This window comes from Penicillium daleae (assembly GCF_028827525.1).
Source record: "Penicillium daleae strain IBT 16125 chromosome Unknown utg000002l_segment0_segment0, whole genome shotgun sequence".
In the NCBI taxonomy this organism is placed as follows: Eukaryota; Fungi; Ascomycota; class Eurotiomycetes; order Eurotiales; family Aspergillaceae; genus Penicillium; species Penicillium daleae.
Genome location: NW_026623150.1, coordinates 3,028,396 through 3,047,736, shown reverse-complemented (window position 1 = coordinate 3,047,736; position 19,341 = coordinate 3,028,396). Strand labels below are relative to the sequence as shown.

The window sequence follows — 19,341 nt, the reverse complement described above, 5'->3', positions numbered from 1 at the left end:
CAATCAGCGGGACTCACGGCCAAGTAGGGCAGTCCATCCGCAGTCTCCGGTCGACGACACCTCCAGCCCTGTGGAGCACACACGAGCAATTGAGAGGCGTGCCTGGCGCTATTGAAAACGGGATAGGTCGACATGAAGCAAAAACGCAGACCGCTAAAGTGAATTGAAAATACGATCTGGGCGTCTAGCCCTAACTCTTTTCCAGCCGGGACCACTTTGGAACAAAGCCACAGCCCTCAGTTCCTCCAATAGGGTCATGTCCCTGGCCTAGTCCAGGAACCACATGGTTTCTGCAATGCTTTCAGACGTGAGAATTGGCCAATCGATGGATTCAACGCGCCTTTTTGGGCATGCTGGTGCGTGTTTCAGATGTTCTAAAGGCGAAGTCCTGCGTCGAGGCACACTCCACCATGGAGGATAAAGACCAGGGGGCCTCGTTCCTGAAGTCCCTTTTTGATTCTCTCGTTTTAACTCTGTCAATCACTTATTCAACCCAATTCTTTCGCTTTCTCCACACTCTCTCACTCCCAATATCACTCTTCCAGAGGCTGTGCCTCTATACAATCCTTTGTGATATCCAACTTCCCTGTCTGTAGACCAGACAAGGTCCACCAATCCTTCCACCCAATATCTATCTCGGACCATTTCATACCCTCGTCAATCATTCCAGATCTCACCAATCCGATTATACAATCTTTTGTTTGCTCAAAATGGCATTCCTTAAGAAGCTCACTATCCTCGCCGCCATCACCTCCTTGGCCTCGGGCCTTCCTACTGGAATTCGTCCCACGGCTACCGTGACTCTCGCCCCAATCGCTACCACTACTGCCATTGCAACCTCCACCATTGCTGCTAGCAGCAGCGGCAGCGGCATCAACATCGTCAACAACCTCAATCAAACCGTTTACCTGTGGTCGACATCTGACACCAGCGGCGACATGCAGACCCTGACCGCCGGCGGTGGTACCTACACCGAGCAGTGGCGCACCAACTCCGACGGCGGCGGTATCTCCATCAAGATGGCCACCACTACTACCGAGAGCAGCGTCTTGCAGTTCGAATACACCGAGAGCGATGATACTCTCTGGTGGGATCTCTCATCGATCAACCTTGACAAGGACTCGGAGTTCATTTCGGCTGGCTTTGCTGTGGCCACCAATGACTCGAGCTGCTCTTCTGCGTCGTGTGCTGCTGGTGATACCGATTGCTCTAATTCTTACCAGCAGCCTGATGATGTGGATACTCGTAGCTGCTCGTCTTCTGCGGCGTTTACTATGACCTTGGGTTAAGTGCACTAAAACCCGTTGTTAGTGCGTGTTGGTGGAGGTACATTTCCAACTTGTGCAAGATTTTTTAAGGTTATCTTCTTGGAACCCATCCTTTTCTGGTTATATAGACTTGATTTTTGAGTTTCGGTATACAAATTCACAATGTTTCAGCAAAAGATTTCTGAATATTTCTTTCATGGTCTCAATCTTTTTCATTTGAATTGAAAGTGGAAGTATGTATATGAAAATATAGCCTCGCTAGCAAGGGAAGAAGATAAAATACAACTCAACAAACCAGGCACAGCAAAATGTGCGCCTAGACAACACCAGCCCAATATCTTATCGAGGATCCTGAGATTGCACTTAGTACACAGGAAGCTTGAAGGCAGGGAACTCATAGGTCCAGCTCTCAATCGACTTCTTGTCGTAAACACAGTCGAAAGTAGAGTTGCTGCGCCACAGAGGGCGGGAAGGCCACTGGCACAGCATCTGAGTCTCGCCCTCATAGTCACCAGAAGAAACAGTGGCGTTCAGGCGGGTAGGCCTGACACCGTTCTCAACCCAGTTGATCATGGTCTGCATGTTGTCCTCAGGGTAAGGGCCAGGCTGCAGGGAGTTGGTGCCGCAGTGGCCCGCACCTGGGACCAGGTAGAATTGGTACCAATCCTGGAGCTTGGTGAGGGCTTGCTTCTCGGTGGCGTCGGGGTACATGATGGAGCAGACGGATTGCCAATAGTGCACGGATGAAGCGGCAGGGACGGAGGGGTCCGACTCGCCGTGGTAGTGCAGAAGCTTGCCGCCTGAGGATTGGAAGGGAGTTAAGTCGGGCAGAGTGGTCTGTAGGCTGTCCATGTAGCGGACCATGGCGGTGTTCATCCATTCAACCAGAATGTCATAGGTAATACCATCCAGGTCGGACAGATTGTCGAGATCTAGCAGCTGGACGAACTTGGTCACGAACTCACCGCCAGTCGAGGGGATGTCCAGTTCCCATTTCTGGGTGCTGTTGTTCCACTCAGTCTCGGCATCGGTGAACTCGGAACCGATCTGCCACGAGAGGTACGCGCGCTCGCCCTTGGAGTTGTGCAGGCCATCGACGATAGCCTGCGCAACAGCAACTCCCTCGGCAGAGACAGTACCGCTCTGGGCGGGCTGGTAGCTTGTTTGGCTGCCCTCGGCCTGGCGCTTGACCTTGCTGCTGAAACCGAAGCCCAGAGAACTACTGGTCTCAGCGGCACAGTAGTACTCCTCGCCAATGATGGACGACATGTTGAAGTGGAGTTTGCAAAGGTCGGTACGAGAGATGACACCATCGGTACGGCCATCCAGAGGGTCACAAGCCTTGATAGTAGCGTTGACGATCTTGGCAAGTTCGCAGGGAGGAGGGTAGTAGTCCAAAGTCTTTTCGACCTCGGCGGAGAAAACGTGGTTAACCTGCTGCTGGCCGTAGCGGAAAGCCGGAGCACCGGTGATCACACCGTCATACTCCTCACCATAGCGCTGCACCTGGCTCATACCCTCACGTCCACCGTCAGAGCATCCCTCGTAGTAAGTGTAGATCTTGGAGCTGGTGGAAAGGCCGTAGAATCCCTTGGTGAAATATTTGCCCAGCTGGGTCATTTCACCCAGAGCCTGGTAGCCGAACATGTAGGTCGCATCCCAGTTGATGGAGCCGTTTCCATATAGCACAACATCATCGTAGCTGACGCCGTCCAGGGCATCGTACCCAGCTGAAGTAGCACCACCGGCGGCACCGTACTCTAGACCGCCGGTCGCGTCAGTGCTCAGAGAATAGCCACCGCCGCCAGCGACGTAGAAGCGCTTCTTGAAGTCGGAGGGTTCCGGGAGGGCGTACTTGACAACGACAGTGTCGTCCTTGCCAGGGTGAGTGTAGGTGAGCGTCACATTGCAGTAGCTGAAGGTCCCACCGCTAGTACTACCCATGCCACCACCGATGGTAGCGTTGTAGACGGCGGCAGCGGAAGAGGAGGACGGGATCAGGTTGATACCAAGGAGGGTTCCATTGGAAGGCAAAGAGGACTTGACGTTAGACAATGTGCATACATCGGAGAGAGACTTGGCACTCGCAGCCGCGGCGAAGGCCGCGACAGATGCGCCCGACTGGAGACGCATGTCGAAAAAGATCAAAGGAGTGTATTCTTAGTATACCAATGAGTGTGTAAAGGATTGAAGGATGCCGAATGAAGAGGAAGCCCATCGAGAGTATGACGAGTATGCGGCCTCATTTATAAGAACAGTCGTGAACACAAGGGAGCGGTCATGTTTCCCGTTTGGGACCTGAGATTTCCCTGATCAAACGCTGATCTCCCGGATAGATTGAACTCAAACCCTGAAACTATCATCAGTATGTGTCCCTAAGACATGCCTAAGCCCCAATCAATTGGAAGCGTCGTCATCCTGTGACGAGCCAGACGGCCCAGACAACCGACCGAGGAAGCAGGTGTTTGGAATAGAGACAGCAACGGGTGTTGGGGAACCCGGACCGATGGATGATGGCGCGTCTGCGGCTCTGGTTACGCCGATGTTAGTCCGCAATACTAAGGTGACCAGGTGCCGCGAAGGTCCATTGCCAAGTTGTTTGGCCATAGTAGATTCAAGCCGAGTTAGCCAAGCGGGGGCCATTCATGCCCCTGACGATATGTGGGTGCCCGACCTCAACGGTGGTGATTTGGAAAGCCTGTGAGACTCGTAGCGGTTAAAATCTTGCCCGGCGGATCTGACGATGCTGGAGATGCTGAAGATCTGCGGAGGGTGAGCCCCACTCAAGTCCACTCTAAATTGGGCGCGCAGTCCACTTAACTAAACGGACCGAGTTGGTATACGTCAGCCGATAGAAGCCATGCTCCAAAACCCCTATTAGTAAGCAAATCGCACTCAGTCCACCGCCGTCGAGTTATAAAGAGATTAAACGATGACATCTCGAGCAATTTCGACCAAGGATACTATACGAGGCAAATTCTCGGGTCGCTCAAGCGAAATGGCTACTAGCTTATACAGGCAAAGGATCTCTATCATCTAAAGGACCAACGAATCGTTGATCTCCTCGGTGGTCGCCAAGCCCTTCTTGAAGGCCTCCCTAACTAGAGAGACTGCATATTTCGATACTGGCTTCGAGAGGACGATAATAGCCTATTCTGCCTATTCGCTGTGTTGAAAACTAGTATCGCATTACTAAAGGCTTCGCCGTATATTCTCTGGATGGACTGTATAGAAGCCTGGAAACAAAGACTAACACAACCCCCGTTTTACCCCCTCTTCGTCGCGGATGGCGAGGTAGAGAGGGAAGACGATACAGAGAAGGAGAGCAAGGAAGCGGGAGAGGTAGATTAAGGTACACGTCGTTGAGTTGATGCCTTCAAGATAGACGTGGGTAAGGAGGGAAAGGCACTACGAGCGGATGATACAGCAAGACAATCTAGAACTAGGGCAATTCAGGGGCCAGTTTGTGGTACTAGAGATGTCTGGTTTCACGAGACCAGAGAATTCAGGCGTGAGCTCCTTGAAAGTTAATCTAAAAGGCGTCGGGTCTGCTCTATATAAATAGTAGTAGCCAATCCAATCATAAGCATGCTGACCAGGTGACTTCTTCCATCATACACAGTAAGCTGACTATTGAGGCTATTACTAACTATTCAATACTGCGACTATCGCAACCTGCCCTCTCCATTCCCTTTCCTGCCTGAATGATAGCCATGGGCCGTTCGATTTTGTTCCTCAGCCTAATCGCCGTCATCGCCGTCCTCCCCCGCGCCCACCTCTCATATGCACACAAATGGAACGAGGGACAACCACAAAAGGATAGCAAGCTACTGACACGCAAAGAATGGCGGACATTAACGCATAGCGAGAAAGCCGAGTGGGTAGGAGCTATCAAGGTGCGCCCTCCTGCCTCCCCGTAGGTAACGAATACGTTGCTTATGCCATGTAGTGCTTAGCAAACATACGACACGAACGGCTATCCTTGACGAAGGACTAGACGCTGCTTGAGGGGAGGAGGAGCCTGTACGATGACTTCTCTTACTCGCACGCATCAGTAGAGCACAGCACGCATAGAAATGCATACTTTTTGCCGTGGTGTGCGTTTTTCCCCTCCCTCCTTGCCTTCCCCAAGCGTATACTAACATAAGCGCAGACCGCTGGTTTACGTACCTATTCGACCCCTCCTTCCGCCACACTTACGGGTATAGTGGGCCAACACCATACTAGGACTGGTCGCGCGATCACGCAGACCTGTTCGGCTCGCCAGTGTTCGAGTACTCACCGGAGTACGGCTTAGGCGGAACGGGGGACGACGATTCTTCCCCAAGGCGGCCTATACCGTCACCACCGGCGTTTTTGCCCCCCGGTCCACCGGGAATTTCGAGCTTTCCTGGCCAATCCCACACCATCTACGGAGGAATTTGACGCTCATAACCGGCTAGGATCCCCATAAGCTGCCTCAAAACCGCACCCTCGGCCCGGACTTTATACGCAACTCGACCGAGCAAACCACGGGCGACTTCTTCAGGTTCCAGCACGCAATAACACTACTGCACAACCACCTACCCAATTTCGTTAGGGGCGACTTAGCGGGAGACCACCCGAAGGTCCTGTCGGAGGAGGATTATCAGAGCATGGCAACCAGCTTCACGCCTAATGACCCACTCTTTTGGCTGCATCATACGCAACTTGACCGGTTTTGGAGTGAGGCGTGCCCCCGAAACCCATGGTACCTTTCTAGTCCATATATCTGCTACAGTGCAAAGCCACTGACATGAGTTGTATAGTGGCAGCGCCATCACCCATCCAACTTCGCCACCTTTTCCGGTATGCCCCTAACCCCACACAATATGACCGACCCACGCTACGACCTTAACGCGCACGCAGATCATCAGATGTCCTTCGACGTTCAGAGTCTGCCCATGGCGCCGAGGAGGGTGTTTGATACGGAGGGTTGGCCGCTGTGTTATTGGTATATGGACGAGGAGTGACGGGTACTAGACTAGACTGATACCACTATCTTGGAGTTCAGTCACATTAAGGTCACATTCACTCGAGTTGGGGTTCCGCCACGGCCGCTTACAGTGGCAGTTCAAAAGTCTGAAACCAGGGACCAAGAAAACAGGCCGTCAAAATATGCCTCGATTTTATGGTTTTAACAGATCTTTCTGAATGTCTTTTGAACCCTCTTTCTAGATATTCCCGGCATCTGTGTTTCCAACTTGTCTTTCAAAGTATAGCTGATGAGATGGGTTTGAACTTTTTCGGGTGTTGCAAACTTATGGAACACCACTGTACCTAGCTTCTCGTTCTTGGAAAAGGGAAATGGAAGTTCTTCTCCCCTAGAAAAATGAAACCCCTGCCGGAAGGGCGGATTGCGTTCCATTCAGCCGTGGCCGTGATGCCTCCCATCCCGTAGTGGGATGGGTCGTCGTAGCAGGCTGCTTAGATGGTGCGGACCTTTAGGGGGAGCTCACGAGGTCGGTCGCCGGCGAGGTAGACTACTGTGCGTTAGTCATGAGTGCGAGGAGAAGCAGGGATATGGCACACTGTATCCCCACGTTCCACGCGTTAAGATGTGGAGTGAGAAGAGGGCGCCCAAATTCATGACGAGGCATACGCTCAGCGCAGCAAGCAGGCCGAGGGAGGGGCCGCGTATCTGGGGTGCCAGGGATTTAGGGAACATCTTGGTGTGCCGGTTGGGTGGTGCGTTGAGGGTAGCAGAGGGGGACGAGATTTTGTGCAGCATCAGGAGCGGGCTTATAGTGTTTAACACATCTATGGCACCGTATCCGCTCTGGCTGGGTGGGGCAAGTCGTGATGGTCCCGAAGAGCGGGGAAGGAGGAGACACAACTGTCTATATGCTCTCTATTCGCCGGAGCCCTTATTCGAAAGATTTTGTCGATGAAGTAGAGAGTGCCAGTAAAGTGGAGAAGCACAAGCAGTGCAGTTTGCGGCTCCACAGATAATACTACCCTACTCATCACGAAAGTACGAGTCCTGCGAAAGTACCTAGATTGACACCGGGATCACCCTTGAGGCAATCAATGACTACACCCTGCTTTGAGCTTGGCTAGTCAATGAAGTTCCACGAGGATCGCGTGATGGGTTATAGCTAGGACCGAATATCTGGCAAGAAGTTAGAATTGGATAAATGGTATGAAGTTAGAATTGTGGGTAATGCTAACCTTATCTTGTGCCCGCCCCGCTTTCGCCTTTGGAAGATCGGTTGGTCCAAAGCGAGAGTGGGGCGTGCAAAAGGACTAATTATCTATATGCGCCCCTTTCGCTACACGATGATGGCAAGGGCTTCAGCGCAACTCTTGAGAGGCGCTCCTCCGAGGACGACCACTCTGCCCCCTTGTTGGAAGCTTCGGACAACCTCCCCGGCCTCGCACCATCCAAGCCCTCCCAGCTGCCCAAGCTCATCCTGCACTTCTCCTTCGCCCCTAGCGCTTCTATCCTGTGAATCCCATACACTATCAAAGTACCAAGCCTACCCCTTCTCTGACTCTGACCTCGCGGTCCTCCCCTATGGCGACGCTAGGCTGGGATTGGACGGGGCAGCGAAATTCATCTCCTCTCCCCAGGTCTATCAAAACGCTTGGCCGGATAGAATTGCACGGGTGAGTCGGAATTTGAAGAATGCCGCGTGGGGTCAGGGGGTGCAAGTCTATGTTTCAATAAGCCATGCAAAGTGTCTACCGCTCTGTGTGCAGCTTCTGACGCAAGAGAAGGACTCGACAATTATGCGCTTCCCCATTCCCTCCACCGGCGTCAACGCCTGCGTGATCTCCTGGTAGCCACCTCCTGTGTTCTCTGCGCGTGCCAAAGACCTCATAACCAAGGGGGACATAGCGGAAATTGAAGTCTGGCAGCTTATCGCACCCTCGGCCACCTCGGCCACCGTCCCTTCCACTATGGACGAGCTCGACTATGACACCTGATCGTTGTCGACCCTTCCCGTGCGCGGAGAGCTGCTTGGCGTGCTAGACCTCACAGCCAAGCCGAACAGCACAACGCTGAAGCTCCCCTGTCCCAGCCGGACGGAGAGTCTAGTGGTGGGGATGAGATGCCACAGCGCGCGGCGTGTCATGTTAACTTTATGCAGATTGATATAGCGCCGAGATTTGGGGTTGAGTTGGTGAGAAGGACGGAATGAGTGGCGCAGGATGGCTATGTTGAGCACTGGTGGGCAGGGCCCATCTGTTTAGATAAGGAGATGCCTGATTCCAAAGAAAGAATTCTATAGAAAGAGGGCAATCCAAGGGCCGGCCCCACAGGGTCCATCTAAAACGCGGGGTAGTTGGGAAGCTTGGAAATTGATCGCAACATATTCTTTTACTATTGCGATGAAGCACTTTTCAGGCATCAATTAACATTTCTTAGCACAACGTCTGTAAAGTCACCGTCTCTTTCACTGCTTTTGAATATTTAACCTTAAAACTGCCTTGCCTACCGAGGGTCCCAGAAGGCCCCGGAAGACCCCAGGAGATAGCCTGACACTATATGATATCCCCATCCGCAGGTCTTCAGTCGCTACAATAAAGGCTCTAGTCCCAAGTTCCACCACCTAGCTACGCAAAACCTACTCAGCCGTCTTGTGTCCAACACTCATCGAGCACAACATGTCCACTCAACTCGATGCCGTCTCTATCGCCCGTCTCTCCCTACACGACCCCACGCACTTCAGCATCCCGCACTCCCAAACCCTTCACCGCTTGGTGCTTCTGCAGCACTGGAACATTCCCACTGGCTCCAAGGTACTGGAACTAGGATGCGGGCAGGGGGACTGCACGACTGTCCTTGCCTATACTGTGGGCGAGCAGGGGAGAGTGGTGGCGGTCGATCCGGGGGAATTGGATTATGGTGAGTCCTCTCGCTTTTCTGAAGCAGAAAGCAGCCAACTGAGGGCTCCTGCAGGTGCCCCGTATACTCTCGGCCAAGCACAAGGTCACATCTCGCAAGGCCCGCTGGGCCGGCGGATTACTTGGGTCCAACAAGCCCCCCTGGACTACCTCTCCTCCCTCTCCTCCCCCTCTTCCACCTTCTCGCCGCCCGCCAGCAAAAGTAAGGCCTTCCACGCAACAGTGCTCGCCCATTGCCTATGGTACTTCGCCTCCCCCTCGCTCATCCTTTCCACCTTCCGTGCCCTCAAGCAGCACAGCAAGCGTCTCCTCCTTGCTGAGTGGTCGTTAATAGCGACACACCCCTCCGCCCAGCCTCACGTATTAACTGCGCTCACCCAGGCAGCGCTGGAGTGCCGTAAACCCAAGCATAGCGATTCGAACATCCGCACGGTGCTGGGGCCAAAGCGGCTTACCGAGCTGGCCCTGGCTGCCGGATGGCAGCTGGAGAGTGAGACCCTTGTACAAGGTGGGGAGGGGTTATTGGACGGACAATGGGAAGTCTCTGCTTGTCTTTCTTCCTCTTTCGAAAGGGAAGTAGAGGAGAATGTGAGTGATGAGAGGGAACGGACTGTGGTTCTTGCGTCACGAGATGCGTGTGAGGCGAGCTTGGAGGGTATCCAGGGGGGTCTGAAAGGAGTTAGGGCCATGGATGTTTGGGTTGCTAATTTCGTCTGATTAGGCGAGCTGAGCGTGTTCTAGCCCTCTTCTTAGCCCGATCTCTTAATAGAGGACGGGTGTTAAACATCGAGCTAGGACGTTTAAACGATGTCAATCGAGATTTGCCGTGGAAGATGGCTTGAAAAATATGTCCTGCGTCTTGCGGATGCTGCCTCGGACCGACCTTCATACGTCAAATATCAAGGGTTTTGTGAATAGAAGCCATTTCTGGTCACGAATGGGTACCGAATGACAGTGGTTGCTCTTCTCAATGCATTGATTTAGATATGCAATGGAAAGGTAACGAGACCGGAGAATCTCTTCGGGCTTACTACTTTGAAGTCATTACTCAATCGGCAGTACTTTCCAGTCTGATTCAGTGCACACCTGCGATTTCTAAGGAATGCAGCGGGTCACAATAGCACCAAATAGACCTATTTAGCAACTATAATTTGCAACACCCGAAAAAGTCCAAACCCATCTCATCAGCTATACTTTGAAAGACAAGTTGAAACACAGATGCCGGGAATATCTAGAAAGAGGGTTCAAAAGACATTTAGAAAGATCTGTTAAAAACATAAAATCGAGGCATATTTTGTCGGCCTGTTTTCTTGGTCCCTGGTTTCAGACTTTTGAACTGCCACTGTATGTCGAGTTCCCACATTTGCGCGCTTGACTCACCCTGGCCGTTTCGGTTGACAGCGGTATGGTCCGTGCCATGTGACTGGTCTGGTTAAAATAACTATGTACGGAGTATATGCGCGTACAATGAATGCCAATAATTCCCTTCATTCCGTCGATCTAATCAACGTGCTGGGAAAGATACCTGCATGACCAGATGCAACTATCTCCTCTTACCGCGATGACGAGGCCGAAAATTGCTGGAAATCATGAATACTCACGACCTTGAGTCGATCACGGTTGAAGGAAAAGCCACCTTGCCTCGAAACGATCGGTCATCGGTTATTGCCCTCACCTTCATTAGTTCAAGTCTCTCCAGTAGGCTAATCCGCTGCGAGAGAGTGGACGACGTTGAATATTCGTTAGACCGCTTTCCTATCAGAACGGTTCTTGACATTGAAAATGCCAATTCGCCTACAGGAGAAACGGATGAACTGGAACACCAGTATGCTAAACTCATTCAGAAAATCGAAGAAAGGCTACAAGCAAGAGACTATTCTAAGAAAACCCGACGCAAATCGAGTGCTAATGCTAGATGCTACTAGAGGTCGTTCAATCAGTAATCATCTCCTCAACCCCATAGGCAAATCCATCGGTATGGTGAAACCTAGATTTTGACGAAGAATGTAGGGCCGCCGTTAAGGAATTCCGTCGCCTACGACGTGCACACAAAGACAAACGACCGCCGGCTACGAGCAATCGATTGGAAGCGAGATGGCCGACAGATCGAAGACAAAGTCCGAGACTAGTTTTCAATCATTAGCCGAGAGCTGGCCGATCCGGCTATTCTCCTGGAGAATATGTATAATATAGACGAGGCGGGAGTTCTTCTTAGCGTTCTTAACTCCCTTAAAGTGCTTGTCCAACGATACTTGCAGATGAGCGGTATGCTAATAGTATTGATTGAGTGGTCCTTCTTTGCATAAGTACAGAACGGGGATATCAAATTATCGAATAAAGGCATGTTTCGAGGCATCTTTGTCGCGGGAGTAATGCATCAATGTATCAATGCATCAAGGGGATCATCAAAAACCGGAAGAGAGGTTAAAAAGTGCAAAAGTTTTAGTATTTCCAAGACACTGTTGTCTATTCCTCAACCTGGTCAGCCCAGGTGCCAGTCAATGGAGACATCGTAGCCTCAAGCTTCTCCATAGATGGCGGCTGTGCAATGGCTTTCGTCTCCACGGTTGTTGGGGGTGTAATTTCTGGCTTTTTGCCGGCTGGGAGAGAAGGGAAATCGGCCTCATTATTCACGGAGGGTGTAGCTGTCTTCTCCGATGGTTCTTTTGAAGACGCTCGGTCCCCTCGTGGCCCGCGGGAAGGACCACGGCCACGGCCACCACGTCCACCACGTCCACGCCCACGTCCGGGACTGGTATAATCGCCAGCTCCATCTTCAGATGGCCGCTCATCAAAGTCCCGACGAGCATACCCAGATACTCCGCCATGCATGCCCCGGCGGAACTGGCTGCCTCCTCCGCGTGGGTTGTAGTCGTCCTCGGTCTTCTGAGAGTCCCATTCACGGCCAGTTTGGGCGTTTAGTTTCCGCTGTCGATTTTGCTCACGCTCGTTGTCCATGACTCGACGGTTAGCCACTTCTTTGCGTCGCTTCTCGGCTGCAATTTGTTCTCGCTCGAGGAATGATGCTTGATCGGCTTCTGCACGAGCGTGTGCCGCGGCTTTCTTCGCAGCGTTCTCCTTGGCAGCGGCAATGCGCTTCGACAGCTCTTCTTCGGTGAGTTTGGGCTGGAAACAACAGTTAGCACGACGAGCCGCCAATTCCTATTCCTCTATAGAGATTGATGCTCGCTTACCTTCCGTACTCCTCCCGTCGCACTCCGATCCCCCCGAACAGCAGGTACTCGTTGAGGTTCAGGGCCATTGCCATTTGTATCCTCCCCCTGCCCCTCGACGTCCTGTTCAGTCTGATCACTTGGCCCCGCCTCGGGCTGAGCAGGAGCTGCAGGCTCGTTCTGTTTAGTTGGTGCGGGCTTCTTGGTAGCCTTGGGACCCTTGGGACCCTTGGGACCCTTGGGGCGTGGCGACTCCTCAGCTGGCGTCTTTTCTGCCCACACTGATTCCTGCAACCCACGTCCCTTGGCTTGTGTTTGAGCCCGGCCCTGGCCCTGGCCCCGCCCGCGTCCACGGCCTCGATCTCGATCTCCTCCACGACCCCGGTGAGAAGTCTCGCTTCGAGGAGGAGGCAGCGGCTGCTTCTCAACTACAGGCTCTGCCTGCTGTGGGGCAGGAGGTTCTGCCTCCGCAGGTACCACCACTAGCTCTTCCTGAGCTTGCTGTTCCTCTGTCGAGACTGGAATGATTTCATCGTCAAACAAGTCATCTGCGCCACGCGTCTGCGCGAATTCGTCCATGTCTGCCATGGTATATATATCGAGGGAAGTCGCGACAATCGATCGGATGAATTGGAGCTCTATGCGACAATGGAACCCGGGCTTTCAAGAGAACGCGATCCGAGGGGAAGCTTTGATGGGGGCGAGAAAGGGTGATCCGTGCGGCGAAGGCTGGAGGGGAGCAAGGTGAGGGTGGCGGGACTAGTGTTGATAGTGCATGAGCTGAGGAGATATAAGACCTGATTGAGATAAAAATGTCGTCTTCACTTTAAAATAGATAATGACTGGACAGTGAAATGAGTCTAAACCGCCGTCCAGTAAACGCATACCAGAGCAATATCTCAGGCGGTCTGGCCCTCATCGTGGCGGAGACGCTTTTTGCCGCTTAACTCCGCCTGATTTCTGCCCGTATGACGTGTGTGTTGACAGATTGGAAGGCGGTCCAGATTTAGGTATCAAGATTATTCAAGCAAGCTCCTAATCTAGAGGATTTTGAGTGATGGTTGTATGAGATTATCAGTCGTTTGGGTAAGCTGAACTTCTAAATGATCGCCTTTTAAGTGAGCGAAGGTGCACATATAAACTCATCATGGGACGAGAAACGGGATGTATATTCTGACCAAACTCTCGTGTGTTTGTTATTCCTTGAGCTTCTGAAGGTTCTCATGTACCCACTGATCAAACCTCGCAGGAGCGCGATGAGTATACTTGAGAATATTACTTGCCGCCTCCTCAAATACGGGGGTCTTGAACTCATATCCAGCATCCTCAGTGATATACCGAACAATCCACCTGGCAGTGCCTTCGGGGGTCCCATGTCTCTGAAACTCGTCCAGCGCTTCTTCTGCCGTAATCCTGGTGACCTTGATTTCCCTCTCAAAAGTGTGAGTAACAATCTTAATCGCATCCCTTAGCGCCATCTTTTCGGATCCCATCAGCCAAACAACTCTTTCCTTCAGGCCCCGCGCCAAGATCGATCCGCACACTCGGCCAACATCATCAGGAGAGATCCAGTCATACTCGGCCTCGGGATTGGCATGTCGGACTTCTCCAGCTTGAATACCCGCTTTGAACCAAAGTATATTGCTAGCGAAGTGATTCGGGCGCACGGCGACGAAGCCATTCTTGCCGTAGACCTCTTCGAGGGAGATTTCCACTTGTGCATGAACCCATGGGACGTGGTCATCTGGAGATAGGGAGCGAATATTGCTCTGAATCGAGTAACTACTCAGGAGCACGGGCATCTCGATTCCTGCTTCTTTGAGGGCTTCAATACTGGCTCGCATATGGTCGGATGTCCCCAAGATCGCATATATGAAGGCGCACTTTGCCCCGCTCTGGCGAACGGCGGTTTTGATTGTCTCGGGATCTGTGAGATCGGCTTGAACCCTGTCCACATCGATGCCAGTCAAGCTTGGGAGGTGCTTTGTTGGATCCCGCATCGCGAGTGTCACTTTGGCACCTTCCTGGTAGGCTTGCAGGGCTGTGGCTGAGCCCACGTCACCAGATGGACCAAAGATGATCACATTGTTGGGAGTCGACATCGTAGAAGCAGGGCCTATAAACAAAGGCTTGAGTAAAGCAAGTTAGATTGCGGGTTTGGATTAGTATAAGACATTCAGTGCAACAGCCTGGCCTGATGTCTGTGTGTAACGAAGCGGGCAGCGGTGAGATTTTGACTTTGCAGTATGCATGGGGCACGCAGTTCGTCCTCCTAGGAAGAGATCTGCAGGTAGATTCTTCGACACATGAAATAGAGATACAGATTGGAGATATCATCACAATCGCTGACTCTCGACAGCTCAAAATTCCAATTAATTGACAACGACTAATTCTGCCATGGACGACTGGCCATGTTCATTCTATTTACATTTGATCTGCGAGTGAGACAATCCATCTAGACACACTCCCAGGCATTCTCATCAGTATAGTCTCCTGGACCCACGTAAACATTCCGTCGAGGATAGCGACAGTGCTTGCGTCGGTACTCGACCTGTGAGCCTGGTCCGTTGACGAACTTGGTACCACGCACAGTTTCCGGGGCCTTGCCTTGCTCAACCCACTGGACCATAGCCATGAGCACATTATCCTGCGGGTCATTACCAGCGTAAGTCTTGAGACCTTGTCCAATACCATACGCACCGTCACCGCCGCCACAGTGGCCCATGCCGCTGATACTGAAAAATCGATAGAACTCGTCCAAACTGGCCGGAGGCAGGTTCATCGTCTCTGCGACACGAGAGTAGTACCACTTCGAGTCCTCGGAGCTAATTAGCTGGTCTTGCATGCCGTGGTAGTGAAGGACCTTGCCTCCAGCCTTCTGGAAGGGAGAAATATCGGCATCCCAAGTCTGAATGTTATACGGGTTCTGAGCGAGCGCGACCGCGGCGTCCTTGATTGTCCAGTTCTCGCCACTCCAGGACGGGTCGCTATAGACAACGTACTTCCACCAGTCGTTGCTGTACTCGAAAGGCTGGCCATTGTACATGATAGGTGCAGCTAGAATCTCGGAACCAGGTTGCATGCGAGGGTACAGCTGAGTGCCGTTCAAGCTGTATAGTGGAGACAGAACCTGCTGGGCTGCGTGGACTTGAGCACTAGAAAGGCAGCTGCTTGTGTTCTTTGCATTAGGCGCACATATCAATGTCTCCAGGATTGGGTGGCATAGGTCAGTATCTTCAATGATTCCGTCCTTTGCGCCATCAATTGCGTCACATTGTCGGAGAATCTCGTCGTGCACGACCTTCCATTCGGCAGTGGAAAGATAAGTCTCGGAGGTATTGGAGCCAAGAATAGTGTAGAAATTAGCACTCCAGGACAGCAAACCAATAAAGTTGATGGCTGGGGCACCAGCCACGACGCCATCGAAGTCATTGGGGTATTTCTGGATCGACTTCCATCCTTGTCGACCACCCGTGGAGCATCCAAGATAGTAGCTCTTGTTGAAACCTTCCTTGTAAAACTGCTTTGTGAGTTCCTTGCCGATGACCACACCAGTGTGGACTGAGCGATAGGCAAAGTCCTCTAGAACCTCGGGATGCTGGTAGAAAGGCAGTCCGGAGGTTCCGTTATGACCGTTATTGGCGCCAACAGTGGCGAAACCCAACTGAACAGTATAGGCAAGATCATAATATTGAATGCCTAAAAATGTGAGCACATGATATGATGCAGTGGGACCACGGAAAACAATACATACATCCAGAGAGACCACCGTTGCCTGTACTCAAGAAGCGACCCTTATAGTCTCGCGGGAACCAAGCTTCCAAAGTAATTTCACTGGTATCTGAGGTAGATACGGCCATTGCGACTCGGCACAAATCTGCTGAAACCGCCTGGTACGGTGCAGCACAGCTAGCAGCGTTGTCTGGTAGGGAGAGATTGGTACCTCCAGGGACATACTCGGAAAAATTGACCTTGACGTTGGGGAGATTAATCTTGTGTGCAAATTGCGAACACTTGGCTTGAAAAGCATCCTGGCTCGCGATGGCCGTTGAGGCCGCACCTAACAGAGAAAGTGCAAGCAGTCGAGTCATGGCGATCACTTTGACCGAGCTCAAACGGGAGTTCAGGATCGATGGGCAAGTCGAAGAATAGTGGGAGAGCCCACACTATATACCCCGGAAGCTCCACCCGAGAACTCTTTCACTGACCTTATTCTAAAGCTTTTGATCACAAAAGGGTTCAGAATCTCGAGTATCGGCAAGTGAAGGTGATGTATTATCCGGGTATAATACACGGTAATGATATATGAAGCAGCAGATCCCGAGGTTGACCCGGACAGCAGTGGGGAAAATACCGAGTTTGTGCAAAACGATTGGATTCAGGAGAGCAAGTGGATCTAGAGACAGCATTTGAGTGGCGTCTGAGGGGAGCTTTTGATGAAACCAAGTGGAGACCAGGGACAGGGTAAATCCGAAATGAACACGGAAAAGGCCTTTCACTCGATGAGAAATCCGGGGACTCCACAAATGCGGGGGCGCGTTTACCACCCTGGGAAACATGGCTGTTGGCATCGGCATTTCGTCTCGCATTCGGTCTCGATGCCGAGTCAAGTAGATCACGACCAGGAGTAGAAATGCCGCAATCCCTGCACGAACCCTTGAAGATTGATCAGTATGCAGACCATCAATTGGCCATAGTGGGTGTGCAAGCACGGACCTTGATTAACGATCATAAATGTGCAAGGTCTTGGAATGCAACCATTGTGGCCCGAATGGCTTCTGGTCTACTTCTTTCAGCCTTGCATTCGGCCTCTAAGCGTCTTGTCTTCGAGAGGGCCGCTCTCTTCTCAGCCAGGATCGCTGTCATCTTAGCTGCAACAGATTGTAGTTGACCGACCGCCACTGAATCGACCTCATGAGCAGAATGTACTGATGAATCAACCGATTCGAGGAGTGCTCTTTCTCTGAGAATGGAAGCCCTCAATTGATCCGCGTCAGCTTAGCATCGCTTGAGCACAGCAATAAGTCGAGATTCCAAGGCATCTACTTGGACGCCAAGGCCCCTTCTCGCACAATCCTGGCACAGAGGGCCATGCCGGCGATTCTGGATGGCGTTCACAATGCGCCGCAGGATCAGGATCCAGAGAAACGCGTTGACGAGTGCAAACATTAGCATCTTAGTTGCATTGAGTAGCCGGCACGGGGGTTGTTCCAGCAGTCGACAGGCAGGTGCAAGCGCAGAAATGCAGGTACCAGGAGATGGCAGGGTAGAGACGAACTAACAGCATACGGGTAACGAGAACAAGAGTGAGAGGTAGGAGAGAGAAGCCGATGATGGAGATTTGGAAAGGTGAAGGTGAAGGTGAAGGTTGGTGTGGCACGAGAGAGAAAGTCACGGCACCTCGCACCTTCCTCAGTTGGTAGACGATCTTGGGAAGGAGGAACCATTTGCAAATCATAATTCTGGCTTGGCTAATGGAACCACATTGACATTGGCTATTCAAAAGAAATCTCTTCTTGTCATAACCTGACCAACTTGCAGACTACCTACTTGGGAATTTCATATCAATACAACCTCCAAATTACACCCGGATGAATCATAGACGGGGAAAGTACATTATACTTCATTTCTCGGGGTGTCGGAAGAAACGTCGCGTTCTCGTCCCTCCTGAACCACAACCTCCCTTCGCATTGCAATAGCATTGGGCTGCATATCATTGACCAGCCCAACCGTATCGTCACCATCGCTCTGTGACGAGCTCATCCCTGTCTTCACCTGTGCTGAGTAATTGCCGCGTCCCATTTCAATATCTGAGTATGGGTGGTTCGGCCCGGGCCGCTTTTTCGGCGGATCACTGCCGATCGTATGCTGCGCTTCACGGAGTTGACCAGCACTGGGTCGCTTGTGGGACAGAAGGGGCTCGACATAGTGACGGAAGAGTGGTGCCAGAACTGGTAAACTGACGATGATGATACTAAGCCATAGCTCGAGAAAGCTGACGAGGCCAATCTTGTATAGTCCGTAGACAGAGTCCGCAGCAGTCTCGGGATTCAAAGTGATAACGAGGCGCCATATCATGACTGCGACGACACTGTGGAGAGTGAGTAATTATCATTTGAGGCGTATCCAGCAACCCAAGTTTCCAAGGCTCTTACATCAAGCCCATTCCAAACATCACTGCGATGGTCAGCTTGTTGCGGAGAGACATTCGCAGTTTCCAAATAGCAGGAATCGGCAGAAGGGCAATTGTCGAGTCAAGGAAGATGTTGAGAGTAATCGATGCAATCTCTTGAATACTCAACGACCGACAACCGCCTCCCGGCACCGGATGCCATTGGTATGAGACTGGGTGGCACTGGGTAAGGAAAAGCGGTAGAAAAGTAATGAAGTAGCCCACGACTAGGCTACTCACCACCCAGACAAGAATGCGGATCGGTCGAAAGGTGCGAAAGAGGCTCGTATACAACGACAGAATCGAGAGTTTGCAACAGACTGTGCCAACCAGCCAAGTCATGCTCACTCCGACGATCATCATAAATTGGACGTCGAGTTCCTTCTTCGAGAGGGTAGCAGTATGCCCGCCCAATCCATTGGCAACTGCCCAGTAGTTCAACCCTACCATGGCACAGGCGCTTGTCTAGAAAGATATTAGCACGGGTCGTAACAAGACAATTGAAGTAGAGAAACATGAATCTCATACATGAGCAACGATTACAAAATAATCATGCAGCTGGAGACTCTTGCGGGTCAAATGGATCGCCCAGATACGCAGGGCAATCACCACACTCGTGATGAAGGTAAACACAGCCATCCAGATGGACAGCTGGACTCCATTTGGACTGACAGCCATGATGTACAGTGGATATACGAGGCCAGGGAATGGAAGCAAGCAGCGACTGCTCGAGGGAAAGAAATATCGAGACTGCAATCCTTGCCATTGCCCTCCCACCAGCATGAAAAAAAAATACAAAGATTCGACTTTGACATGGTGTTGACCTGCTGGTAACCATCAGCGCTGACTGGTGTAGCAC

At 51.8% G+C, this 19,341-nt stretch overlaps 9 protein-coding genes across 9 annotated transcripts; 3 read left to right on the top strand and 6 right to left on the bottom strand.

Annotated features, from left to right (window-relative positions):
- Window positions 1–710: 710 nt before the first annotated feature.
- On the top strand, window positions 711–1,289 carry N7458_002100 (Secreted thaumatin-like protein calA; the record flags this gene model as incomplete). The annotated part of the gene is made up of 1 exon (XM_056905483.1): window positions 711–1,289. The coding sequence occupies one exon, from the start codon at window positions 711–713 to the stop codon at window positions 1,287–1,289; it is 579 nt and encodes a 192-aa protein (XP_056769590.1).
- Window positions 1,290–1,631: 342 nt separating this feature from the next.
- Window positions 1,632–3,401, bottom strand: N7458_002099 (putative tannase; the record flags this gene model as incomplete). Its single annotated transcript, XM_056905482.1, has 1 exon — window positions 1,632–3,401. One exon carries the CDS (start codon window positions 3,399–3,401, stop codon window positions 1,632–1,634), a length of 1,770 nt encoding a protein of 589 aa, XP_056769589.1.
- Window positions 3,402–4,972: 1,571 nt separating this feature from the next.
- On the top strand, window positions 4,973–6,213 carry N7458_002098 (Di-copper centre-containing protein; the record flags this gene model as incomplete). The annotated part of the gene is made up of 7 exons (XM_056905481.1): window positions 4,973–5,164; window positions 5,266–5,365; window positions 5,422–5,470; window positions 5,518–5,554; window positions 5,711–5,972; window positions 6,056–6,095; window positions 6,156–6,213. 7 exons carry the CDS (start codon window positions 4,973–4,975, stop codon window positions 6,211–6,213), a joined length of 738 nt encoding a protein of 245 aa, XP_056769588.1.
- Window positions 6,214–6,713: 500 nt separating this feature from the next.
- Window positions 6,714–7,017, bottom strand: N7458_002097 (uncharacterized protein; the record flags this gene model as incomplete). Its single annotated transcript, XM_056905480.1, has 2 exons — window positions 6,714–6,769; window positions 6,819–7,017. 2 exons carry the CDS (start codon window positions 7,015–7,017, stop codon window positions 6,714–6,716), a joined length of 255 nt encoding a protein of 84 aa, XP_056769587.1.
- Window positions 7,018–8,897: 1,880 nt separating this feature from the next.
- N7458_002096 (uncharacterized protein) lies at window positions 8,898–9,854 on the top strand (the record flags this gene model as incomplete). Its single annotated transcript, XM_056905479.1, has 1 exon — window positions 8,898–9,854. One exon carries the CDS (start codon window positions 8,898–8,900, stop codon window positions 9,852–9,854), a length of 957 nt encoding a protein of 318 aa, XP_056769586.1.
- Window positions 9,855–11,603: 1,749 nt separating this feature from the next.
- On the bottom strand, window positions 11,604–12,898 carry N7458_002095 (uncharacterized protein; the record flags this gene model as incomplete). Its single annotated transcript, XM_056905478.1, has 2 exons — window positions 11,604–12,263; window positions 12,332–12,898. The coding sequence occupies 2 exons, from the start codon at window positions 12,896–12,898 to the stop codon at window positions 11,604–11,606; spliced, it is 1,227 nt and encodes a 408-aa protein (XP_056769585.1).
- A 608-nt stretch (window positions 12,899–13,506) lies between these two features.
- N7458_002094 (uncharacterized protein) lies at window positions 13,507–14,412 on the bottom strand (the record flags this gene model as incomplete). Its single annotated transcript, XM_056905477.1, has 1 exon — window positions 13,507–14,412. The coding sequence occupies one exon, from the start codon at window positions 14,410–14,412 to the stop codon at window positions 13,507–13,509; it is 906 nt and encodes a 301-aa protein (XP_056769584.1).
- Window positions 14,413–14,765: 353 nt separating this feature from the next.
- Window positions 14,766–16,401, bottom strand: faeB-2 (putative feruloyl esterase; the record flags this gene model as incomplete). The annotated part of the gene is made up of 2 exons (XM_056905476.1): window positions 14,766–16,009; window positions 16,065–16,401. 2 exons carry the CDS (start codon window positions 16,399–16,401, stop codon window positions 14,766–14,768), a joined length of 1,581 nt encoding a protein of 526 aa, XP_056769583.1.
- Window positions 16,402–17,926: 1,525 nt separating this feature from the next.
- On the bottom strand, window positions 17,927–19,160 carry N7458_002092 (uncharacterized protein; the record flags this gene model as incomplete). Its single annotated transcript, XM_056905475.1, has 4 exons — window positions 17,927–18,401; window positions 18,466–18,665; window positions 18,723–18,947; window positions 19,011–19,160. The coding sequence occupies 4 exons, from the start codon at window positions 19,158–19,160 to the stop codon at window positions 17,927–17,929; spliced, it is 1,050 nt and encodes a 349-aa protein (XP_056769582.1).
- Window positions 19,161–19,341: the final 181 nt, after the last annotated feature.